The 27310-nt window shown below is 42.1% G+C and overlaps 1 protein-coding gene across 1 annotated transcript in view; it reads left to right on the top strand.

Annotated features, from left to right (window-relative positions):
* Positions 1–11889: 11889 nt before the first annotated feature.
* The window catches only part of LOC111218761 (radixin), a 36981-nt gene continuing 21560 nt past the window's right edge, over positions 11890–27310 (top strand). Inside the window, exons 1-2 of the mRNA XM_022741211.1 lie at positions 11890–12122; positions 22085–22185. Of these exons, the coding sequence (XP_022596932.1) occupies positions 22174–22185 (12 nt within the window). The 5' untranslated portion in view covers positions 11890–12122; positions 22085–22173. The remainder of the gene's footprint in view (positions 12123–22084; positions 22186–27310) is intronic.

Below are 27310 nucleotides of genomic sequence, written 5' to 3'. Positions count from 1 at the left end.
TCGGAGAGTTGGTATGTATAAAACCTATTTCATTCATCAGTAAAAGAAAAACAGATGCATGAGACAAAAGACGGAGCTTGTATCGTACAAACAGGCCAAAAGTCACTTTAGAGCAGAGAGTCTGATGAAACGTTTCGGCCTAAAAAGTTCCAGGAGCTTTGGTGCAGTTTCATTTGCAAGATTAGAAAATTTAGACCAATGATGGATTTAAAAAATAACAACACAGAGTAATCATTTTATTCTCTGTATTTACTGTTGTGTACGTTTCAGCTTTAGAACAAAACGGCGATAAAACAATTGGCAAATGAAATTTTTATTTCTCCTCTTCACTCGTTTTGTTTCCCTGTCGTCGTTCGCTCTCAGCTCGCTCACACGTGGTTACTATTGCTTTGTGTATCTTGCCCTTTTTTTTTTTTTTTTTAAAGCTCGGCATGAAGGCAAAAACAGATTCTAACTTTGGTTTTAACCTGATAATATTATTAGAATCATCCAGCACGTCATCATTTTCAGAATGAAGCGGTTCATGAGTTGAAATATTCACGGCATCTGTTTTTGACCCACCAGCAACAGTCCGCCCTTCAAACTCCACCCTAATATATCCTGAGAAATCATAAAGTCTAATCTCCAGAGCAGGGACTTTTTACTTCCATCCAGAACGTCATACAGGAAATAAAATTTTCACTGTTTCCTCCAGCTCTTCAAGAGGTTCTTGGTCCCCTGGGAAAGTTCCTGTGGTGGAAACACGTGTGTGTGTGTGTGTGTGTGTGTGTGTGTGTGTGTGTGTGTCCGTCCCTCAAGGTCATTCTTAAAGAAAAAGGTAATCCTGTCTAATGTAGGACTGAGAGTAGAGCTGTGTCATAAAGTAAAATATCATTAGAAACACACGGACAAATGACTGAAATAAAACCACCACAATAACGACAACTATGGGAACTCAGCAGGCTCTGGAAAGACGTCTGACAGGATCTGTTCGTGGACTCCAGTTGGAAAGCAAGAATCAAGTAGAAGAGACATGCAATGCGGAGAGGTCATCCAGAAACCAAGCCACCCACTTTCCTGACCAGAGCACTTCCTGTTTGGTCTAACAAACCCAACATTCCTCCCACAACTTCATCCCTTCGTCACATCAAGTTAGACAAGTCCACTGAGTGTGATGATGGTCAAAAAAGGCAGTTTTGGAAACAAAGAGATGGTCAGTAGAGAGAGAGAGAGAGAGAGAGAGAGAGACATTTAAATCTCTCTCCATTCAACTTTAAATGGCCAAATCTTGGCCGATGTGATTTAAAGCCGCTGGTAACAGATGTCTTCCGGTATCCATCATTATAGGAAAGGAAAAGATCTGATCACTGCTTTGATCTGCAGATCTAGAGAAGGTCATCTGTGCTTTTATCTCGTCCAGTCTGGACTACTGCAACGCTCTTTATCCTGGTATCAGCAGGCGAAACATCCAAAGACTACAGCTGGTACAAAACACTGCTGCATGTTTTCAATTTACTCCCTTTATTCCTTGTCTTTTCTGTGTTTTGAAAGGTGCTTCTATCATTATCTCACCAAAATATTATGATTATTCAAAATTAGTGTTCATACATTCTCCAGAAAAACAAACCTCTTACATCACAGGAAGTCAGTAGAGTGGGTGTTAATGTAAAAGACACTGAATCAACCAGGAGAGAAACAGAGGAGAGAAAATGTCTGCACAGAAAAGGAGAAGCACCGAAATATGATTCCAGATCTTTGGGCTCGGGAAAGTTTTTAAACATCTGCGCAGTGTGACTAATTGCAGATATTTCCTCCAAATAAGATGATATGAATAAGATTAATAAGACGTCACCTGGCTCGCTGTTGCTGCCTGGACATGCAGGAACCAGTCGGCCGATCCAGTGATGAAAATCACCTTGGCCTGCGACAGGAATGTAACTCCACACGGCTCACGTGTTGCCGTCAGGGGCCAAATGAGGCCCCTCTGACGGCATCACTCCCACTTCAACATCTGCCATCTTGGATCCGATAGAGGCACATGCTGCATGTATCACCTCCTGCTGATCCCTTGCGGCATAAAATTGGATGCCGCGCTCCAAAATGGAAAAATGAGACGAGATGACTCAAGGAAAAATGACAATTTCAGCATTCCATGAAATAAGGCAGAGGATATAAATATTCTGAATTAATAATGGCAGCTGTTTTCTCTGAAGCGCGAGAGGTGAGGAATGTTTTTGATTGTAAAATTGAGGATAATTGAAAACAAGTGAAAACAAAACGTGAGAGACCTGGAAGAAAAGGAGCGAAAGGAAAAAAGAAAAAAAATGACTTAGAAAAGCAGGTGGAAAGGAAGAGAGAGAGTGAAAGAGATGTCAAGCTCAAAAAGCATCGGAGCGGTGACTCCTGTCAGGGTTGAGAAGAGGTCGTACTGAGAGGAGGCTGTCGACAAGGTCAGAGGTCGATGCTTGAACTTTCGTGGAACAAGCAGAGAGAGAGAGAGAGAGAAACTGAAGTTCTTTCATTTGAGTGAGAGGAAACGCACATAATGAACTTCGGGGGAAGATTCGTTTCTAATACTGTATACACAGCGTTTCCACTTCTAAAGCTGTTGCTGATTGAAGCAATGGGAGAGGACAAAGACATTAGATGAGTATTAATGTTTTATTTAACAGGACAGTTTGCACCTGTTCAGCCTCAGTGGTGGAATCGGAGCCAAAGACGGAATGGATGAGATCAAATGGATTTCTTGCTGCAGCAGCTGAACAAATGTAGGTTTTGGCCGACAGAGCGATTGGTCAGAGGTTTCCAAGCTTCCAATGTTAATTTTTTAATTTCAGTTTTCATTTAAATATGCAGCAGCAGGTGTACACACAATATGAGCCGGAGAGCAGATGTGTGCACAGACCGGAGACTCACACACACTTGGCAGCAAGCCTAGATTTCTAGGGTTGTCTACCTGGATATATAGATTAAAGAAAACAAAACAAAATGCAAACACAGTATAGAACCTGCAAACACAGAGGTTTTGCGGGGTCTGTGATGTTGCCAAGTCGAATATAGAAATGACATTTAAATAACAAACGCTGGTGTCAAAAGCGGCGACAGTGAAGCGATGGTGGCGGTTGCCTGGAGAGCAGATAAAAGGTCACTGATGGAAAAGCATTAGACTCAGCACACTGCATGCAGCCTGTTTCTTTTCCTGACTGTTCTACCTTCCGCTCAGGTCCACCGGAGGAAAGAAGCCAGGGTTGATTTGGTTGTGGCTGGTTTGTCGGACTTGTTAACTATGTCAGAATTGTGAATTTGTTTTCTTAATTTTCTTGATTTTTTTTTTTTTCCAGCTGTGACACATATATATTTAGAAATATTAACGTAAATCGCTTGTGACCATTATCTGGTGTTTACTTCCATAATTTCAGGGGACTCATGATACACATGATTCAAACTGATGCTCAAAACTGAGGCTTTTATCCTGAAACAGATGCAAATTTGAGCCTCACTTTTTGCTGAGTGTGAGCAGTGAGGAAGATATAAACCTGGCATGATAAAAATCCATCCAGATGAAGTCACGCTCGTCCTCCTTTACAAATATTTGGACCATAATACCTTATTTAAACAACTCTAAACAAAATTACTGTGTTTACGTCTGCACTCGTGTTTCTAATGGAGTTTACTGGCAGTCTGAGCTCATATCCACTGTATTTTATACGTTTACCAGAGTGGAATATTATTTTTTTTGAAGCAGTGTGTACACACATGTTTACATCTTCATACTGTGAGCAGGAGTGTCCCAGTGCGTGTCAATTAACAGGGTGTTTACAGTGATCCGCTCGGCCAGACTACACAGCTGCTCGGGTTTTGAAGCGGTGTTGGATCATAGCTTCAACTTAAGTTGCTTTACTGACCTGCATCAGAAGAAGTGTGGTGGTGTACTTCTGCCTCTATCTAATGTGTATTAAGATAAACACGAACCGTCTCACACTTACAGGGCAACTGAGTTCAAACAAAGCACTAACTTTCTCTCCCTCTCTCTCGCTCTCTCTCTCTCTCTCTCTCTTTCTCTGTGTGCTTGAAGATTCCCAGGCAAGAAGATGTTATCATCCCAATACCAAAATAGGTCAGAGCTGCAGGACAGTGAGGGAAAGTGGAGGGCGAGGACGTGACAAGCAGACGACCTCGGTAACATCGAGTAGTAAACATGTTTTTGAAGTGTAACGCTGATCATTTAAAGTTTGTTTTACTTTCATGTCTGCAAATGACAAGTATTCAGTGACTCGGATTGTATTTTTGTCATTTTGTCAGTTTTTACCTTTGATAATAATTACATAAACATCGCACTCACCAAGTTAATTGCTGAGATTTGTAGCAACGTGGCTGAAAAGAAGTGAATTACCAGCTGTAAGACCAGTGTTACAGGAACAGTGAAGTTATTATCTCTTCCTGGTTCAGCTTTGAGCTGCTGTGAAAATGTATTTTGGCTAATCTTGCTAAACAGTTGGCTTGTTTATAACATGTCTGATCAACTGATTGCTCATGAATTTTGCAGTTTTTTTGGCTCCATCTTTTGCTCAGCTATGAATTTGAGTTCAGTTGGATAATCAAACGATAGAAACCAAAGCCAACAATCTGGAAAAAAAATGACAGGCAGGTTGTGTTAAAGCAGACGAGAAACTCTCAGATACGTATCTCTGAAAGCCACAAGAGTCATGTTGTTGAATTATTTCTCCTCTCTCCCTCCCTGACTTTTTCTCCTGCTGTTTTCTCTCTCACTCACTCCCCTGCTCTGTTTTCTCCTCCTCCTCCTTTTCCTGCTTCTTGTCACTTTGAATTTCCATTTCATCCTCATTTTGCATTTCGTCTTCATTCCCTCGGTCTGCCACCACCTCCTCTTCCCTTCACCTCCTCGTCCTCCTCTTCCTCCTCTTCCCTTCACCTCTGCGATTTTTGGCCTGTGCTCTTTGATGTTGTGATTCCACCATATAAAGCCATGGAAACACTGCGGCTCCTGAAGGTGACACGTGCCACATGTCACTGTGAGTGATGGGGCTGCATGTGAAAGTGCCCGTCAGAGTAACGCTGTGACAATAATCCTGCAATACCTTATATGGCAAAACAAACACACAAACAGCCTCCTGCCGGCCCCACGGTGTAAAGCCCTTTGACAATTAGCAACCAGTGTTTATGTTTATTTACAGTATTTATTTACTTGAGTGCTAGTGTTGCAGACTGTATAATATACAGAATAATTAGACAGGATAACTGCATGCGTCCTCCGTCCCTTCAACATGCCGACTGCTGAGCAACACAGAGAATATTCTCATTTGATTTCTGTCCCCATTTTACATCACAACAGACGCCACTGCAGTAATAACTGTGAGAATTACAATTACAATTCTTGTCAAAATTAGATGTATAATTTGATTTATTCAGCACTTTTCCTGCCAGCAGCGTATTATTCCACTGGAATAATATTTCATTTGGCGCTCAGAGGCCCTGATGGCTGGTTTCCCTGTTTCTTCTCCACGCTGCTGAAAACATCACGTCAACCTGCAGACGAAGCCAAACTCTGTGTCGACCATCAAAGCCTGGTGTTGGTCTGGTTACCAGAGCTTGACACACCCAAACAAACCTCACGTAAATGACATTTACAAGATGAAATGATGAAAGTGGAGCTGATATATGGAGCAGTGGATATTCGATAGAGAGTTAAACTTGTGTCTGTAAACACAACTGAGAGGTGGGGGGGGAGCATTGCGGTCTACGGGAACCAACAACTGGAATATTATAAATGGCAGAACCGGAGTCGTGGGGCTGCGAGATGATGAATACAAGATATAACTGTGACAAAGTGTGTTGTCTCTGGCTGATGTAAAACAGAAACGTCCGGTACTATAACTTACATTTAATGTATTTTAAGTACATTTTACATGCACCAATGACAAGACACATGTTAAAGTACCAATTACATTTTCATATGTAAGGCAAGAGTGTTCTGTTATTTTCATATTTTTCTTATTGTCAGCAAAGCCTATGAAAATACCAGAACCAATCATTTTTCCGTCTTGCCTGCTCCGTCTGCGGCTCTCAGCCCCAAACCCATTTGTACTTATTGAAGACATACATCTTTAAAAAAGGGTTCACAAACATTTAGTTTCACTTAAATAAAAGGCAAAGTAATTTCCTTAAATGTGGGCAGTGTAATAATCAGCAAAGGTAACTCAAGAAAGAGTAAATTGTTGATTAGTTGGGGACTATTTTCAGCTGTGGATTAATACACACTTGGTGCTGTAGGGAGTATTTCCTATGAGGGATTGAGTCACAATGAACTACAGTGTACATGTGCATCAGAATGAAGGAATATGTATATTATAATGGAGCACTGGAATATTTTAATGGGACTCTGTGGCGCAGAGGAATAAGATGCAGTATGTCAGGCTTTGGATATATTGACAATTCTCGTTTGTAAGATCAATTAATTAAGGTAATTAGTTAGTTTTTGGTCCTTTGTGTGCAAAGACTATTGTTTGCCTTATCCTTAAGTTGACCCAGAAAGATCCATACAATGAGGAAGTTTCTAATGGTGTTCTTCGGCGAGAACAAGTGGCTATGAATCATTCACTGTGTCTCAGTTTGCTGTAACCTCCACCTGCTGTATAAATACCAGAAACTTCAATCGCGGTCAGAGAACATTCAGTCTCACCAACACACAGCGTCAAACCACCTCCATGTGCAAACAAGCTGCCTATTGTAAGCTGCACTGTACTGTTAACAGGCTCACGGCGAGGACATCATGTGAAGTGCGAGCTCTGTTGACTCTCCTGTCAAACAAGACAAACCTCTCTTTGCTTAAAACTTCAAGGAATCAATAGACGAAGAATGATACATGCAAACGCTGAGATTAAACTGTTCAGCAGTTTAAATGACAAAGGGATCCAAAGGTGGCGTATGTAGCGCAGCCAGGTGGTGATTTGCTGCCCTCCTGTGGCCGTGGAGGAAACTTCCTCTCAGACTTTAAACCTGTTTCCCTCTCTAATGTCTTTTTGAAGTGGATGGAGAATCACAAAGGTCATGCGAAGTGGTATTAGATTTTATCCACCACTAATATTCACCTATGCACATAATAATGTTGTTAAGTAATTTACCACCCATGCCTACGTGACTTCTATACATTTTTAATGAGTTATCATATTTGAGCCATTCAGAATCCTCCAGGGTATTTTTTTTATTTTTTTTTTGTTTACTTTTTTCTGTGTGTGGGAAAAAAAAAGGAACATGAAAGAATTCATGAGGGAAATGAAAAAGTGCCTGGATCCAATTTCCTGCCTGTGACCAGTTTTGGCAAAATAGATTAAAGGTCAAGATTATATTAATGATAATATGCTGTTTTTGAAGGACAGCCTTTGTCTGAACCATGTGACGTGAGAACAACCAAAACCAACCCAACAATGTAAACAGTTATAAAATTATTGCACTCGTAAATGCATCAAATATGAGGAAATAACGCTGCGTGGGCAGATTCAATGACATGGGATAAAATAGTTTACATTTTCCAACTGCTTGTTTTGTTTGAGCAACAGTTCAAAAATGAAAACCATATAAGATATATTATCAATTAGTCTTCTGTCAGTTGACTAACGGATTAATAACATAATTTCAGCACTGTTACACACAGAACAATTATGAATTGAAATCTTGTTTTTTTTCTTTTAATACAGGAAATGTGTGCTCACCGGTAAAAAGCTGATCTGCTGTAACCAAAACACAACTCTGATGTTTCCCACAGGAAGATAAAGACCTGCGGACTGGAAACCGCATTCGCCACATGGGAAGAACCACCATTTGAAGGTCGCTGTGCGGTCACCTTTTCTGTGAGCGGTGAGCAAAGATTTTCCATTTCAGACACGTACGTGCACGACAACCAAAGTCCTAAGCAAATCTGTACAGAAGATGTCGGAGTCCTCCGGGGGTTTGAAAGGCAAATGTGACAGATTGTTGAACAACCAACATGAGTAGACTCCACACACGGAGGTCAGAGGTCAGGTTCAGCGAAGGAATTCAAGCTTATACTCAGTGACCTGCTCATGAACAGCAGAGTGGGTGTTTGCTTTGGATTCACAGGAGCAACGCGACTGTCTTAACAACATCCAAACTAAATTTCTACTTAATGTCACTTTAACCTACAGCAGCTGATTTATGTGATGTTTGCTCTCAAACCTCCCAACTGCAGTTAACTTTGCTTCATGGTAACAACCTATGAAATATCACGTCTGTTCTTTCCTGTTCAAACATAAAGAACCAAAATGCAAAAATGAAGTAAAATTCAAGCACTGTACATGAAAAGGGTTATTTTAATATTTTGCCCCTGTGTTTGACAAACTCTACAATGATGCAATCACACAGTCACAGTAACAATTATTGGCACGGAGAAGATGATTGACCGGCTTTAAGAGATACAGTTTTCATCTCCAGCTGCAAAGACAATTTAAATTCTGATCCCAAATCCTCACACAAAGCAACATGGTGCTGGTGAAGAGAGATCTTTACTGCAGTGCCTTTTGTATCCCGCGTTGCCCTGGAGACTGACGCGCTGATGTCATATGGTAAATGACCATAAGGTGTCAGTGTTGCACAACAGAAAAACTGACCCTACGAAACATTGAAGCTTCACATGTTCTTACAATCTGATGCAAAACACACTAATCATTCAATTAAGGAGATAGTTTTTAATATATAAAACTATTTGTATAGCATCTTTCATACGTACAGTACAAGGTGCTTCATAGAAAAGATTTTTAAAAAATGGTGCAAACAAATAAAAGAAGTGAATAAAACACAAAATAGTAAAATTTGATGAAATGAAACCATCAAACTATCAAATAAATCACTTAAAAGCAAAATTTTTAAAAAAAAAATGAGATTTACACTGTTTTTGAAAGGACGGTCAGGCTCTTCCACACCTTCAGGTCCAGAATAAAATAGAAGATAGAATAGTTAAAGTTTTATTAACTGAGCTTCAGAATCGTTGGTTAAATTTGCAAAAAAAAAGCTGAAAAGTCTCCTATTCGCCCAGGAGAGAATTACGACCAGCTGTGTCACTGGAGTGCACCCATGAGATTACAGTAATCTCATTTAATGTACTACCTTACTTCCTTAAACTGCTGACTGAAAACACACTGCTGAGTGAAAGTGAGAGGACACGGCCTAGCAGAGGTGAGCGAGAGAGAGAGAGAGAGAGAGAGAAAGAGGAAGGAAAAGTGGGAGGAATGTGAACAAAATGAAAAATGTGCAAGGCAACGAGTGTTTGCACCTGCTGCATAATGTTGTAGAATAACGGAGAAGACAAGAAGAAAGACAAGTACAATTACTTCACACCTCATTGTGCAGCATTTTTCATCTTTCCTCTCAACTTCTCACATTCATGTCAGTGATTTTAAAATAGGCTCGAGATGCAAACTGATGAATCAGCCTCCCAGGAGATCTGTCATTATAATCTGGCCTCCATTTTCAGCCGACTTCTTTCTCCCTTTCTCTGTGTGAGGAGGATGTTGGCGTTGAACGCAGTCATGTGTATATAGTGCCACACATTCCTCATTATGTTTTAGCCTGTAGCCTGTTCTCAGCTCCGGACGTAGCCTGACACGCCCTAATGTACTGGGCCGATACTCCCAGATGTTGTGTGAACAAAATCACTGACGGATAAAAGGTGAAACGTGGAGTATCTGTCATTTCTGGTGCTCCACGCAGTAAAGATGTGTATATTTTTTTAGTTTTTATGCTTGTAAATCACAGCTTGTATTATCAAGAGGCAGATAATATCCATCATACTGTATGTTTTAGTATTTCTGTATTTAAAAAAGTATATTTCTGAGGGAGCCTTGTTAAACACTGGTGCATTAATCTCCCTCAGTATCCTAATCTATGTAACAAGTAAACGATATTTAACAGAGGGTTTATATCAGGGTTTTATTGCTCTAAATATTTATGACCATTGGCACCAGTCAGGCTGAGATTGCCGTGCTCACAGCAGATTGCAGATCACTGATGCTCGGTGTCCCGGTTGTGTTTTCTCTCATCAGGGCTTCAGGTTGAGGCAAAGCTTCGTGCCAGTGACTCACAGCTCAAAAGATGACACATCTCTCCTCCTCACAACCACACGAGCTCCGTTTCACAACGAGACTATTTTGGTGAAGCCTTCATTTACAGGCGGCGATGAATGGAGAGCTTTTTCAGGAGCCGGAGATGGGCAGCGCACCCTGGTGAGGTGGAAAGAAAACCAGAGAGGCAAGTGTTGCTGATGTATTTGTTTACTGAACATCTGCCTTTCAGTGAATACATTAGTTAGAGCTGTGAACGCAGCCCTGGAGAGACAGTGTGGCTTTGACATGTCTGTTTCATGGGAAAGCATTTGTGTGGTAAAGCAGTCGGCGGTGTGTTAAACAACTATGAAAACACTCAACATGTGCCCAACCTTCCTGTTTAAGATCAACCTCTCCGACATCAAACCGTGAGGGTTTTTACTCCAAATAAAGTTTTATAAAATGAAAACTTAACAGTAATTATCAGGGTTCACTTTTGAATCTGTGTAGTGTTGAAAACCTTTTTATTTTATTTATTCAGGTGAAACCAAAATTAAAAACATTAAATAACATATAGTCAAATAATAACAATAAAATACTGTAATAAAAATAACAGAGAAAATTAAAAACACAGCCATTCATCCAATGAGAAAGAGCCTCATTATACCAAGTTTATACCGTTCTCTAAGATACAGATGTTTCCTTTGGTAAAATAAAAATCGGTACAGGTTTCCTCTTACATATAAGATTCATCTGGTTATTGATCCTCTTCTCAATAGTCTCCTGGAAATATAGTGCAAAGTTTATCAAAGTATCAGATGTGAATGTTCACATTTGAATTCTGGTGAAAGCAGAGTTTGCTGTGTTGTCACTGACACTCCTATTGTTGTTATATCGATGTATTTAAGCCCTTGTTCTAAAACCACCTATTATAATAAAGGAAGTATAACAACTAATGCAAACACATCTACATGGACACATGCTCATCACCTCTGTTAACTGTATGTCCTCTGAGATGGATTTCCCCAAACATTAGCTTGTAATGCAATACTGTTATCTCTTGTACAACAGGTTTTTGATCAATAAGTAAAGCACAGAGTCCCACAGACACAAACAACAGGTGATGAGAAACGGCGTCTTACATTATCAGGCACAAGCAGGATATAAGTTCTTGCAGCCATGTTTTGTGTCTCCGGCCTTCGAATAGCTTCTGTAGAAAGTTCAAACTCCACCTGTGATTTCCACAGAACTCTTGGACTGAATCTGTTCTTTGATTGATTTGTGACTGATCATCGATTGAATGTGTAGATTTCTTATTTTGGCAAGATGACTACCATAGAAATGAGAGGTAACCTGGCGGTGTGGCAACATAACTGTGTCTGCAAAGGTCACCACTGGCACAGGTGTCTTAACCACTAAGATGTAAAGTCTTCCATGTAAAATCACCATATTTAGACCAAGGTTAAGCTGATGAAAGAAAAATCCATGTCCAGGAAAGAGTGAGTTGCTTTGCGTCAGTTATTGCATCTCCACAAACCAAGCTGTTAATTCAATCTTTCAATAATCCAACTCAAAGATCATCCTGACTGTAAACTGTACACGTTGTAGTGGCCAAAGTATATTCTCAAAATAAAGTGTGAGCTAACCCGTTTACCGGAGGGGCCTCTGAGGTGTAAAACGTCTCCGTGTTTGGGGAAGGGTAAAGTTTTGGGACCCCCTGGTTTTACACCCCGCAGCAGACTGCTCTGCAGAGTTTCAGTCACGGGGTGAGGGAGGGGGTGAATCTGCAGGACTCTGCTCACCACGCCTCGGCACGGTAAGTTCGTCAGCCATATTGACTGTCTGTAGGCTACCTCTTCTCCGGTCGTTGGGAGCCCTGGCGGAGGACTCTCCACCGCTGAAGCCCGTATCAGCTGTGCACTGTCGGTACGCGCCGTGTCCGGTAAACAGCGCAGAGGACGGGAAGGTGAAACGCTCTATTTTTACTCGCTGTGGATATATAAAGTCGCGCTGCCAGCTGGAGGGGGTGACAGTTGGACACATCCTCAGCGCAGCCAGGCGTTAGAGGTGAGTTTGATCGCCTTCATCTCTGCCTGCCTTCCTTTAAGCCGTTCAGGAGAAGGGGGATTTATTTTCTTCTCCGGGCTGGAGAGCGGTTAACGGCGGTTTTACGCAGGTTCTTTAACGAGCCGTGGCGCTTATAACTTATGTTACAGACCACAGCCTACCTTTCTGACAGGCAGGTTGAACGCAGCGTGGTCAGACGGGTGGCGCAAAATTTGGCTTTACCTCAATTTCTTACCGGCTTTTTTTTTTTTTTTTTTCAATTTGCACGTTTCTGGACGGGTGAGTAAAGATGTGTCACTTTGGGGATGAGGTGCCGTGTGTCATTTTAACATGTTATGCAACAGAACGGGGCTTACATTAGTAGTCAGGGTAATTAGATGCTCGTCCTGTTTCCCCCCCCCCCTCAGCATGACCTGGAGACGGCTCAGAGACCACCGCTCCTGTTCGGACTCCGCTTCCGCACTTCCACACGCATTTTGGCGTTTATCAGTTAATTATTTCACCAGTCACCCAGACGAGCATGGACGTGTCCAGCTCTGGTGTTGAAATTCAGCGGTTCAGTGACGTGCTGTTGGTTGTTTTTCTGCAGCTCTTTTGGGAAGCTCGGGGCGGAAACAATGCTTCTTGCGCCGCAACTTTTGCAGCGAGATCCGCCGCCGCTGCTGCTGCTGCTGCTGCTGACGATGCGCATTTCTTTATTTCTGTCTTTCTTTATGCAACAATGTAGAAAACCAGCAGCTGCTAAAACACAATGAGCCTGTTGTTAAACTGAAGCTCTGTTGGCTTTTTCCTGTCAATATTTGTGGAGTCGCTCCTCGGGGGCAGGAGACTCTGAAATTCCGCTATTTGTTTTGTTTTGTTTGTTTTGTTTTGTTTGTTTTGTTTGTTTGTTTTTTGCGCCTGTCAGGTAAAAAGCATTTTCAAAAGCGGGTCTAACTTTCAAAAACGTGTTTGTCATGTGAACAACCACAACACAGACGTACACCAGAGATATAATCAGCTGCTGGTCCCTAAATGCGTATCCTATCTACGCTCGGTTCCCCACGCAACTAAGCGAAGTTTGAGTGAGTTGAACTGCGTTTACCCTCCGTCCTGGAAACCACGCCGAGTTACAGCGCGTGCAACACGGGCTAGTTTGGCTTTTGCACGTAAACGGCGGTCCAGAATACGGTCACATTGGCGCGCGCTCACGGTCCATCTGGCACAAACAGATGCTCCGTCGGCGTCGGGGAAGGATACTCTGCCTGTGATTGGCTGTTATCCCCGTCGCTCAAATCCTCTCCTGTTGCTCCCGGCTCCGCCCACTCCGGGGACCAAATTACAGCTCATTTGAGAAAGAGGCTCCGCATCATGACATGAGATACCTTTGACTGCTGGTTTTAGATTTCTCTCTTTTTTGTAACCTGTTGAATAATCTCATTGCTCACGACCGGAGAGGGAGAATGTTGACTTACCCAGACCAGGCCTCCCCTATTTGTGCTAATTTCTGCAAATAAAAGTGAATGTCAAGGTTTAAATTCAGTTAAAGTCACTCATTTTGGTTAATAATAAGCCCTAGAGTTTGTTTTTTAAATGAGATGCGTCCATTTTGAATAAAAAAAAAGATGAACTGTTTATTTGTAGACTAAAATGTTAAGTGACATATTGCCCCAGAACATGAACCGTTCTATGAATTTCTGGATGAATAGAAGAAGTCTGTGGTCTGACCTTTTTAACAAAGCAGCATCCACAGCAGTGCATCTGCTAAAGAGCAGCAGAATAAATAGGCCCCGGGTTAGCTACTTAATGCGGAAACAAATTTAAGCCATTTTTCACAAGTAAACAGACATATTAAATGGAGAAAGCAAATCACAGAATTGGCCTCAGATTCAGCTTGTGGAGCTGGCTGAATCTAGACGAATTCTTCACACACCAGCTGGCACCGTGAGACCGTCTGAAACTGGTCTACGGTGTCACGGCGTTGGTTGCGATGCCGGAGCAGCTCCTCGTGCTGAATGGTTGGCAGTTTGTCTCATTGAGCTTGTTAGAGGAAATTTGTATCCGTCTCTCTTGAGTTTCTCTCATTTCCTGTTTCCAGTTTTAAATTTGCGCTTTTAACGTTTAGTGCAAATTCTCTGAAATTGGCTCTTAGTTTTGTGTTTTTGTTCTATCAGCTGTGGTTACATGCCCAGTCCAGTCAAAGCCAAAATCAGAGAATGGATGAAACAGAGGTGAATGTTCCAGAAATATCCACTATAATCATCCACTGTATTGTAAGAGTGCATGCATGCATTAGTAATAAGTACAGTAGGTCAAAGTTGAACTCGGGAAGTTTCTCTGCACTGCAGTGGGCATTAAACTGTACAGTTCGAGTAACAATCAGTGTAGTTATCATTTCCAAATCTCTTTGTTAAAGTCTGTTTCATGGACATTTATGTTCCTAAAATTGTCCTCCTGTTTCCAGCTTCTCAGCTGTTTGGGTTTTATTCTGTTTTTCTTTCATATATGATAGAAAACTTTGTCACTTTTAGACTTGAAATTATAAGCAGCATTTTTCTGACATCATCAGTTCTATATAAAGTTGATTGATCAGTCGATGAACAATCTGCAGATCAATCGATGATAAATATAACCGCTAGCTGAGGCAGAGCAGGTGATTTGCTTGGTTGGTATCAGTTGGTGACAGAGAGCAAATGCTTTAGTTTCACAACCCACATCACAGCCAGGTTCACTGACAGACGCTATCCAGTTTCTCTTTCCGTCTTCTCGCTGTCACGGTCTCCTCCTGTCTGATTTCTCTCACTTTCTTTTTCTGTCTCTGCATCTCTTGTCATTCCTGCGCCGTTTCTCTGAATCATGATGCAACCGATATCGTTCAGTCCACGATCAAAAACCCTGAACATCAACTCACTGAATCCTTTTTTTTTAAGTCGACCTGGATAAGTGTCAGCTGCATGCAGGAGCAGACGGCAGTGATGACGGTTTATAATCTCACATTTCCATTAACTTGAACTGATGTTTTCTCCCCATCTGTTTAGCCAAGTGAATATTTATTGCAGTAAATATTGATCACATGAATATTAATAATGCGGAGTACACCAGCCTGTTGTTGTTGTTGTTGTTGGACTCATCAAAAGATTAATAAACCTGGCAGGAAATAGCAATGTCAGGTAGTGTGTGGTCTATTTTCTTCTTTCATTTATAATGAACTGTAGAACAATGATGATTCATCTGATTCTGAATTTGGTCAGTTGTCTTTATGGGCTTTGACTGTATGTTCAGCAACAAACCAGTGTTGGACAGATTGGGAGAATCATTTGTCAGGGGGGGTTTGTTGGCTCTGTACGTGACCTTGTTTACCCTCCATGCGACTTTGTTTGTTTACAGCCGCTTTGCTTTAAACTGCTGCAGCTGAACGTCAAGATCCGGACTGATGCTACATATTTGTTCTTTCGTATCCTGCTCACTCTCCATCTTTTCCTCCTCCTCTCATATCCATAGTCTGCAAGTTTAACATGTTTGGACACTGAAAAGGAGGCACAGTGCATCTGATTAAAAATGATGAATTCTCCATAATCAAGTTTTTTAAGTGGCGTAATAGTAGTATCCAGATTTCAGTCTGAAGGCCTGTGCCAGTGATTATAGAATAACAACCATCTGTGTCACGCCCACTGTACAAAACGCAACACATGTCCGGATTCATGCTTGTAGTAATCATGATTTCGCTTGTAAAACGATGATTTAAACCGGGACTAGTTTCCACAGCAAAGAATACACGGTGCATTCCTTCTGCGTGGTTCCATGTTGGATTGCTTACCAGGACAGATGTCCCGCCTACGAGAAGTTCTGATTGGACAGATGGTGCTCCGTGAAGCAAACCACATTTCTGACCAAAACATTGCAGCTCAGTGGGACGCACAACTTTGGCGACTTTACTACGAGGACGCCCGTGAAACCATGAGGTCTGCGGCTCCTGGGTGTGAGAAACAGCACAGAAGTCAAATGTTTGCATGATTGCTTTTAAGTTGTTGGGATTCCTACTTTGATGGCAGGGATTGAATTTACTCTCATGGTTAACCCGCTGTTGATGATTACAGTGTGACATAATTAGGACATTAAATAGTGCGAAATGTATTTTTATTTCAAAAGCGGGACACGTAGAATCAAATGTAGTGTTATGCTGCAGCTTTACTATGAAGGAATAATTCTATAGGTCATTAATAACAGGTACATTTAGTCCTTTTCTGATATAAATGTCTCGTTAATTTGCAGTGAAGTGCTGGTCTGTGAGTTACATCAGGGCTTCAGCATCCTCCGTATCCTTGTACCCAGAGTAGGTGCCAGTAGCAGAGGGATATTTGGCTCTGAGAGCCAGTACAACACGGGAGGGAAGCAACTCTCCTCTCGTCCCTGCCAAGACGTTCTCTCTTTGAGAAACCTCTCCAGGGTGACGAGAGAGGCCACCGATCTGTGCTGGCCGACAGAGAAGATGAATGTTTATGTAATCAGGTTACAGGTTAATGTTAAATTACACCATCCCTACCTGTCCGTAACAGGAGGTTTCAGGTTCACACTGAAAGTAAAATAACTAACTTACTAATTAGACAGGGGACCATCAGGGGCCTTCTGGTCCTCGCTCGCCTCAGCACCATTTCCTCCTCAGTGTTCTCCGGCTCGAAGCGATGCGGTAGTTGGTCACGTAGAAGCTCCTCATCATCATATTCACCGCCTGACATTTTCTTTTGTAAGTGTTGCCACTTTGCAGAGTTACCTTGGTGCCGACTACCGTTCGTTAACTAGTTTGCAGATTAGCCAATGATTTGATCGTCCAATGGGAGCGCCATGCTGGGTTCACATTAAAAACTGCAAAATGAATTAACTTAAACACAAAAACCAGCGCAGACGTGTGTTTCAGTTGTGATGCAGTAGCTGCGCTGAGCAAGTTTCAAGTCTCTGAGTTGATTTTGATGACGCATTTATTAATATAAGATGTAAGAACGCATGATTCACTGGACTGGTTGTGCAAAAACCACTCGAACGGTCCTTTAAGTGGCAACATCAGAAGTGTGTTTATGTTTGTGGTTTCATGGGTCACACCCTGGACAGGCCGTTTGTGCTGTTTGACAAACACTCGCCTCCTCGCGCTGGAAGTCAAATTACTTTCCTCCTCTGATGTACAAGTAAGGCCTTGTTGTCAAGCGGAGCAGTTGGTACACTTTCCTGCTGTTATAACAGCTGTTGGAATGTGTGTGTGTCTGTGTGTGTGTGTCTGTGTGTGTGTGTGTGTGTGTGTGTGTGTCGTCTCTGGCTCTTGCAGCAGGAGATGTTGTTGCCTCTGCAAACACACATGTAATAACAGACATAACACAAACAATGAAATATTCCTCCATAGTTTTTAACAAACAGACGGCTTCATTATCGTCTGTTAGGCAGATCTTTCTTATCTTAACAATGTCTGTGTTGATATTTAGACCCCAGGGATCTCACACACACACGCACAAACACACACACACACACACATGCACAACTACAGAGACACCAGGAGCTGAATCTCAAACTGCCGCGGAGCTTTCATTCTCTCAGTTGGAGTTCTCTTAGTTAGGAAACACTTAAATCAGAGTCCAACATGTGCTGAAATCTTAAAAATTACATCACAAGAAAAGACACAAATTATTAATTTGTGCAGTGATTAAAGATTCACAAAGAAACGCAAGTAAGAAAAGTCAAAGAAGTCGAAAGTAAAGATGACAAGCAGAGAGAGAAGTCTTTTTTAAAGTCGCCAGAATCTAATTTCCTGCAGAAAACATCTGAAGGAGAAACGGTCGCACATCAAGACCTGGTCCTGGATCAGAACCAGAACCTGGTTTTGTGCTGATCACTGATAAAACTTAATTAACCCTGAGGCACGGTAGCTAGTGTTAACACGTCCTGCACCCGTCAAAGCAAACATCAACAGCCAGTATTCAACATGTACATTATCTTTTAACCACAAAATATCTCTCATTGATTTGACAGATTCTGTACAACCTAAACCTGCAGATTATTGACTTCATTCTATTGATTTTTTATTTGTTTTTTGAATTGATCAGAGAAATTAGAATCTGAGGTATAACAACGTTAAGTGTTTAAAATACAACAGTGCGTTCAGATTGATCTGGACAAAAGAGAGCGAGTGAGATGAAACAGTGTGATGTGCACAGAGAGAGTTTCTTTCTTTCTACGTGAGTGGTGACCTGGAAGCTGTGTCCGCCCGAGAGCGACCCTCTGGTTTCACTGAGTGCAGACACACACACACACACACACACACCCACACACACACACACACACACACACACACACTGAGGGCTTATCCAGGTTTACGAGGTAGCCGGTTGCTAAACAGAGCTGACCTGTGTTCTTTTGGAAAGCTCCAGATGCTTTCCGCTATAGCACACACTACAAGTCACCCTCAGGTGTGTGTGTGTGTGTGCGTGCGTGCGTGCGTGTGTGTGTATTGGTCAGAGGGTCACGTGTTTCCATAAAGCCTGGAGCATTAAATTCTATTACATTTTGTAGATGGTAATCACTTTCACCTTGCAGAACGGAGAACAAAGCAGACGTTATCGACTGAAGCCGCTGAAAGAACTAACACAGGAACAAAGAGAGAGATCGCAGGAGAGAACGAGACGAGGCGCAGAGCCGGAAGATGCATTTTATCCAGAATATATTAAAAACTTTGCAGAATGGATGAATTAAGCTCCACGTAGTTTCCACTGACTTTAAGCAAAAACCGCCACCTCAAAGCAAAGCAGTGAGGCCGTTTTAAGTCTGTTCATTATTTTAGTATTCAGTGTCTTCACCTATCTCCTGGCTGCAGGTATATGGGTCAAGGCAAGCCGTGAATTCTTATGTGTCTCCCTCTCACTGACTCTCTCTCTCCTTTTCTTTTTTCTTTCTTTTTTTTCCCGTCAATGCTCTGCTGACTCGCTCACCCTCTCTCACCGTTGTCGAGGTGAAATGGAAAGACGTTGCACAAGAAAAGGAGCTGAGGAGGTGGAGAAGATTGCACAGGGAGATCCAGCTGATAGACTCACCGCAGGCTGCACATTGTGCAGATTTATGAAGTCGACCTGCTTTAGTTTTTACACATTTAGCAGAGTTACATTCAGCGGCTTGACCTGTACGCGTGGTTCACATTATACTAGCTACAGACACCACATTTAGGATGTGTGTGTGTTTGTGTGTGTGTGTGTTTGTGGTGCTTTTGTCTTTCCAGGCTGCAGCCAAACTACTGCAAAGAACCGCTGAGTTTAGAGGTGGAACAATGAATTTGCTGCAACTACGTATCAATTATAAATAATGCTGATTTAAATCTGTTTAATGTGCTGAAGGCTTCAGTGTTTGGTGTCATATTGTAGTATTTTATTATAACAGTCCTGGGTTTGTTAAGCTGCTTTTGTGCCGTTACAAAGAGGCAGCTCTGATTTATGGCGCTGACTTTGAACAAAGACATATTCCAGGCCTCATATACCTCAAGGATTTGACCCCAAAAGGACATTGGTGGGGTGAGGGGAGGTCTCACTGAGCTGTGCATTGATTCGCAGGACGTGCCCCACAGTTATGTGGCACATCAAAGTGAATTTCCTGGAGACTACTGTGAAAGAGAGAATTAGGGCTGAATTAGGCCACTTTTTTTCAAAGCAGATTCATAATGCTCTGTGATGTGATTATAATCTTTTGGCAGTTTGCCTCAAGAATATTCAACGCACATTTAAAAGATTGTAAAAGAAATAGAAACGTATAGAAGAGTTAAAGAGGAGTAAAGAAATCTGTGACCTACATCAGGCTTGTATGAAGTGCACAGTTCTGTTACAATAGAGTGTAATTTGCTTTTTGTAGACGTGCAGAAATGTTTGCAGCGCTGTCGTCTATTATTCAGTGCGTTTATACACAGTCTGTCAATGAAGTTATGATCACGTCAAAGTCAGATTTATGCGTCTCTGTCTGCGAGTGTTTAGCGTTAGCAACAAATGGACATGTTGTTTTGAATGGCTAGTTATTGATTTCCTTGTACAAGAAGTCTCTGTAGAAGCAGCAGAAGTCAGTGAAGTCCATTTAAAACTGGGGCTTATTTTCATAATATGAAGCAAATCTCTACATTGCACCACGCTGAGACGAGCCACTTTGAAAACATATTGAAAAATGTTGAAGAAAACACAAAGTCTGTTTTTCATATTTAGATCTAACCCTTATTTTTAATGGCTTAGAATTCACCACAAACCAACAACGAAAAAAAATGTGTGTGTTCCAGTTTAAAAATCATCCGGGCCAAACCACGGAAGGTTTGGTTAAACGTTTTTAGAGATAAAAATATCCTGAAGAACTTTTTCACAAATGCTTTGTACATGAGACCAATTCAGATTCAAACCCTCCGGTTTACCTTCAGCTTTGGTTTCTGCCTTCAGACTGAGCTTGTGACTGAGCCCGGTTTTAATTCTCTGTGCTGACACTTGAGAAAGGTCTATTTCTGGCCTCGCACATCACAAAGATGTGGCACCTACGGGACACCTACCAACTGCCCTCTCTATTTTACATTCTGGTCATTTAGCTGACGAGCAGTTCCACATGAACCCACACCGTCCGCACATCCTTCACTGCAAACACTCAGCAGCTCACGGGTCGCCTCGGAGAGGTCATGCACATGAAAAGAAAAAGATAAAGTAGAGGAGAGGAGAGGAAGTGATATTTTTTTATCTTTCTATATCTCTCTCTATGATTTCTGCCTCTATTTTTGGAGTTCTCGTTTTTTCGTCTCGGCTAACTTGCCCAATTCTCTCTCTCTCTCTCTCTGCAACAGCCTCTTCCTTCTTCTGTCTCTTCTTCGTCCCAAACCGTCACTCAGCGCGTTGTGTTTTACGCTGGTAAAGGTCCAGGGACACTTCTGCCAGTCTGGACCCTGGAGGATTTTCAGCTGGAGCTCAGTAGCAGCTGCTAACATAAGTGTTTCTGTATGTGTTTCCTCGGTTGAGTCTCAACAGCAGTTTCACTTGTGGGTAGAGAGGAATTTCTGCTGGATTCATCTGAGTTCAGTTAAGTTTAATGTGTTCCTCTCACTGGAGCTGGAGGTAGCGCCGTAGAACTAGTGCTTGAACGGTGAAGCGGTTTAGCGTCACTTCATTATTCACTCTGACATAATGTTCATATTAGCAGTCTGTGTTTGGCAGCGTGAACATCTTTCCCTTATCAATGAGCATCATCTTCAGCCAGTATAACAGAGTTGTTGCTGGTAGCGGTTGCTAAGAGCCGTTAACTTAACATCTCTAATGTTGATTGAATAAATATGTCAATGGAAGACTAACCCTAACCCTGACTTTCTTCTGCACAGCTTGTACATCTGCATCAATCTCATCTGGGCTTGTTTCCATTTTTGTGGCCGTTTGTTTCTCTGGTTCTGTGCTCAAGGAAGTTACACCCGCCCCCCCCCTCCCCCCTTTCTTACATGTACTCCTCTGACAGACACTTTTATCCCCACAAAGCATCACTAACGCTTCAGTGCGGTAGGAGACCCTGGTGTTAGTACTAGCCAGCCGTCGATGAGCCCAACAGACCAGTGCTAAAAAGAAAAATCTGAGCCTGAATAGGAGCTCAGAAATAATTGATTAATGGGATGAGTAATAATTTATAAAGCAAAAATGTGAAATATTTGCCGGTTGAAGTGTCTGATTATGTGAGGATGTGCTGCTTCTCTCTGTATCTGTCACTGTGAACTGAATATCTGTGGGATTGAGACTTTTGATTAGACAGAACTTTACATCTGAAGGCTTCATCTCGGCCTCGGTTTTCTTTTGTTTGTTTTTACAATTCTGACATTTTATACATGAAATGATGAATCATAGAGAGAAACAAATGGAAAAATAGACTGTATCTGATGTTTATGTCATTTGTTTGCTGACATTGGTGCATTTGTTGTTGTTGTTGTTGTTGTTGTTGTTGTTGTGTCTCAGGCGCTGGTGCCCCGGAGAGGAGCAGGAAGACGGAGGACGACTTCTTTCTGGTTTCTCAGCAACAGGGGACGGGCGGAGAGAGGAGAAAGATGCCCAAACCGGTTAGTACCGAACACGCCGGAGATTAACGGCTGATCTACAGCACCACCCCTGCGTTCATCTCGTGGAGAGAGTTACTGACTGCACTGCACTGGTCTTTAATCCCACAAGGGTTTCCCACCTATCTGCCGCATTCCTCAGTATCAGATTGCAGGAGGGAGCTGTTGCCGTACAGTATTACGTGTTTTGTATTCCCTGTTTTGGAGAACGTGCTTTGCCAGTCTCCAGTCTCTGCAGCATGGGAGGTTAGATGTGCGTTTTTGACTATTGTTTGAAGAGAAGACCTGGCCTGGTCTGTTTGGGTCTGATTTTCAGTCTCTTTGCGCTCAGTAGCAGCTTGTTGCCAAAGTCTGTGCAGAAACGTCCTTTTTCTGTCTACTTTCACAGAATAAAACCACCAGAACAAAATCAGTGTATTTCAACTTTTGCAAAAGCTTTATTCAAATAAATGGCAGCAGCTTAAAGAAGGAATTAAAATGCTCTTCTCTGCAGGCAAAGAGAGAGAGAGAGAGAGAGAGAGAGAGAGACAGAGACAGAAATAATCTGAAGAGGTTAAATATTGGTCCTGAAACCGTTACATGGTGGAAACAAAGGAAATGAGAAATAATCTGAAGAGGTTAAATATTGGTCCTGAAACCGTTACATGGTGGAAACAAAGGAAATGCAGCAAACCACACAGTCAGATGTGTGACTGAAGATTGTGTCCTTGACGACAATGAAAATATAAATCCGGCTTTTGCTCTTAAACATGAACAGATCAGGAGCTTCATTTATGTTTTTTTTATTTAACTCCCTTTAAACCAAAAGCTAAATGTAAAATCTCAGACACGATCAGAGGTTTTTGTCTCACAGCTACAGAAGTTGAGTCCAGACAGAAATCCTGCCATAAACATGGAGTCTAACGGGAACTGTAGCTCTTACAATCACTCTAAGATCATCAGTTTAGTTAAGACAGGTACAATAACCACTGAGCATTCAAACAATGCCCTCTGTTTTTCCCTCATTGAATAGTACTCAGGTTTTTGGCTTAAATAAGAGGTTGACTGTAAGTTCAGGGCAGGTTTCAGGCACTGATAAGAAATAAATAAGAAAGACATAGAAACAAGCCATTGTTCTTTTTCTTTTTCCCTAAAGTACGGCATGAAACGGTTTCGGTGCCACTCGTACCTGCTGTGGCTCCGGCGGCTAAACAGTCCGCCTGTCATCGGCTCTCCCAGTCAGAAGTAATCTGTTACAGGAGTGCACAGAGTTTTGGGAAAACACGCACACGCACAGTCCCACAGAAACACAACAGTCGGTCACTTTGTGGAACTGTCCTGTCGATTGAAAAGAGCGAACACAAAGAGGGCTTTCTCCGCTCTATTTTTGGACCGAAGGACACTGGGAGCTTTCATGTTGCTCTGACACAAACACACACACATACACAGGCTGAGTTTGCAGTGCAGCTTAAATAACAGGATTATACTCTGATGGTTGTGGAGCTGATTGTACCTTCTATTATATTACTTTTATTATGTTTTAACCTTGAAAGCAGGAGTGTAAACTCCAGTAATCTCCTCAGTCACAGACAAGTTTGAGACTGAAGAAGTTTTAAGCCTCAGTCTGGAGCCAACGTGTTTCACAGTCAAGAAACTGAAGTCAGACGTTCTTGTTGATGTTTTAAAAATTTCAGCTTATGCTATTAAATTAATTCAAAACATCTTCTAAACAAAAGTAAAGACAGTGACTACACAGAAAAAATGGAGTATCATTCACCTATTTAAGATTTCCCGCTGCTTAGGAGAAGTTGTAAAACAGTAGCATCCAGAATTTAACTACGACCAATGTGACAGTGTCAAGAACAACCAGTTTTAAATAACTTAAATACTTTATATTTCTGCTCCAATCTAAACTGTGTCTCAGAGCTGGGTAGACTGAGGTTCAACGTTCTCAGATGCAGCGATTATTTTAAATAATATGTGTTTCAGTCGATAGAGAAAGTGAACTGAAGCGACATTTCAACAGCCTCAATTTAGTAATTTAAGAAAATCAAGGCTGTGAACCTAATACTCACATGAACTAAAAATAGATTGATAGAGGTCAGTGAAAACTTGAGCGGGGATAGGAAGCTCGCAGTCGCAGGGTGTTTACAATTCTGCTGCTTGTACATGCTGGCTGGCTGCTTCCACTGTTATCTACAGCCAGCCAGCAATTGTACTGAGCCCCTGGTCCATCAATCTCAGTAATGGGGAATTAGGCCAGGACCGATTCCTGGAAAGAGATGAGGGACATGTGATTGGAAAAAAAAAAAAAAAAAAACGTAGCGTGTGGATGGAGGAGGTGAAGAGAGAGATAGAAGGTGAAAGGAATGGAGGATGGGAGAAAAGAGGGGAAAAGGTTTTAAACAGCTTGTGTTCAGTGCATTTTGAGCTTGTGTCACAGGTCAATGTGAAACTGCTGTAAATCTGTTGATAACATAATAACATACCTGTGTGACGCAGCAGAACGAGAGCGCTACATCCATGACTTACACTTTGCAAAGTGCATCGACACGACAGGCGTCGATAAACTGAATCAGAGAGGAACAGTTGGAGAAACGCTGTGGCTGGAGATAAGAGGCAGAGCCATGTGGACGGACAGATGGAGGAAAAAATTTACAAGAGTCAGAACAAAAAAAACAAAAAAAACAAGAGAAGTTGGAAGGAAGGAGTAAAGCTCAGATTATTGAAACGCACCGTAGGGAAGAAGAAAGACACACAAAGGGATAAAAGAGGATTTGGGGGGAGGACTGAGTGACAGGCACTTTGTTCATATCAAGCCCGGAAAAGTGACACCCAAGCTGCCCTCGAGGGGAACTCCCACTCCGGTTACATTAGGCTATACTTTGACATTAAGCCCGGCAGTCGGACAGTAAACGCATCAGCCCTTTCGCTGCTTCATCTGTGCATTCCCTCGGCTGCTTTTGCCATGAAAATGCTAAAATGTCACATTGGATTAAAAGCTAAAGCCGAGTGGCCCCTGCAGACACGCTGGGTAAACACTGAACACATAAACTGGGCTGTCTCCATCAGCTTGGAGCTAATGACGAACAACAAGAACGAAACGTATGGGATGAAAAACACAAAGACAATTTTGGCAGGTGGGGCAAGTAAACCACCACAAGATAAAGAGTCTTAGAAGCTCTGTGTTGTCTCCCTAACAGGCAGGACAGGCTATAAGCTAGTTAGCCTCAGGCCGGCCATTAAAAAGTGAATTTGGTCTGGACCTCCACCCTCCCCGAGGCTGTGTTTTAATGGTGTTTTTGTGTTTACATTCACCTCTAACACCAACACAACATGGGTTTCCCCCGGTATTCACCTCTTTCTGGTTGTTGAAAAAGGAAGGGGGGGGGGGTTGTTTACAAAAGGGGCTCTGTGTCAGTGGCCAAACAGAAAGTGGATGTTGAACAAACAGAGGCGATTTAATTAAGTGAAGAAGTTTTGACGACGTCCACGTGATTTAGCACGTTTGTTGTGTCATGATACACATTTATGTTACTGTATATATATATATGTATATATATATGTTGTGATCTTAGGTTTGACGTTGAGGTTGATACATGGTTCTTGTGCTTTATTTAGACTTTCAGAGAATTATTCTTCTCCGTCGTCTAATCACGTTTCGTTCGGACTTTCAGGTTGTAACTCACGTTCATTTACTGCCGACCACAAACCCGCACAAGAGCTTTCTGTCTTTGATTCAGTGTCTCCCTGTTTTCCTGCAGTTTTACACAACAGCTGTAGGAAACCTTGTTCTCCACAGAGAGGTCAGAGGTCAGAGGTCAGGGTCGGGCACAGAGCAACACCCCTGAACACACAGTGTTTGAATTTCTGTCAATGTCTATTTTTTTTTCTCCATTTGCTCACCTGATCTTAGTGTTTGGAGTCGAGGTCAACCAACACGGTTTGACATCAGGTCTTTATGTCGCTTCGCCAACAGTGATGTCAGAAAGTGACGGGGGATGTTTCAGTCACCGTTTAATGAACCAGCAAGCTCCTCAGCTACATATGTTATCGTGCTGAAACGCATCACCTTGGCTATGTCCACACCACTCCAGAGACTTTTGGAAACGATGACACAGACACCCAACTCGCTCCCTGATTGGGTCTGATCATTGACGACTACCAGTGGTGGAAGCAACAAGGATATACAGGCGTTACCGACCTTGTTGTCTTTGCTAGCAGCTGTTGTTCAGTTAAATTCAGCATTTTGATGCCATAACTGTCCCTTCCAACTAACCAACTGCAGAGTAGACCATCTGCTTCCTGTTTACACTGGCATGTGTATGCACAGTGTACATGGATGGTCATGTGATTTGTGTTTTCAGGTTTGTTGGCATTGAATTTATTTTTTATTCGGAGCTAAAACGCTCGTCTGGACGGAGATCGTTCTCGTTTTAAATCACTGTAAAAACATTAGTGAGGACGCAGCCTCGCAGTCTGGAAGAAGACTGATCCCTTTACGTTTGCAAATAATGATTTTTAGAGAAGGAGGAACAAAGAAAGGAGACATGGGAAAATGAAAAGGAGAGCAAACATGGAGACAATACAGAAAAAAAATCATTCTACTCGCTCAACAACACAAACCCCGAGGGGGTAAATGCTGCTGGGGAATCCTTTAAAACACGTATTGATTTCCCATATGTTGTGGTCAGTGTATGTGTTTCCCCAGGGGCTGTGTGTGTGTGTGTNTATTTAGTGTTGTGTGTGTGTGTGTGTGTATGTGGGGTGTGTGTGTGTGTGTGTGTGTGTGTGTGTGTGTGTGTGTGTGTGTGTGTGTGTGTGTGTGTGTGAGAATAGATCTGTGTTTGTGTATGTCTGATTTTAAAATAATAGAATAAAAGATGCGAATGTGTTAATACATATTCATTTTATCAATATATATTTGTCTGCTTGAATGGAGGGTGTGTTATTTGGGTTGTTACTGTGTGTGTGTGTGTGTGTGTGTGTGTGTGTGTGTGTGTGTGTGTGTGTGTGTGTGTGTAAATAAGCATGCATCAGGCCTGTTAATCCAGGGTGTGAGATGTGGTGGGACGTCGTACATTATTGATTTATCGCTGCGTTTTGCACATGTTGCCCCTCCTGGTGATGGTATCCCTGGGGGCCGGGG

Source organism: Seriola dumerili, unplaced genomic scaffold (assembly GCF_002260705.1).
Source record: "Seriola dumerili isolate Sdu_G_001 unplaced genomic scaffold, Sdu_1.0 BDQW01000052.1, whole genome shotgun sequence".
Lineage (NCBI taxonomy): Eukaryota > Metazoa > Chordata > Actinopteri > Carangiformes > Carangidae > Seriola > Seriola dumerili.
The sequence above is the reverse complement of the archived record's forward strand: the minus strand, read 5'-3'. Positions and strand labels throughout refer to the sequence as shown.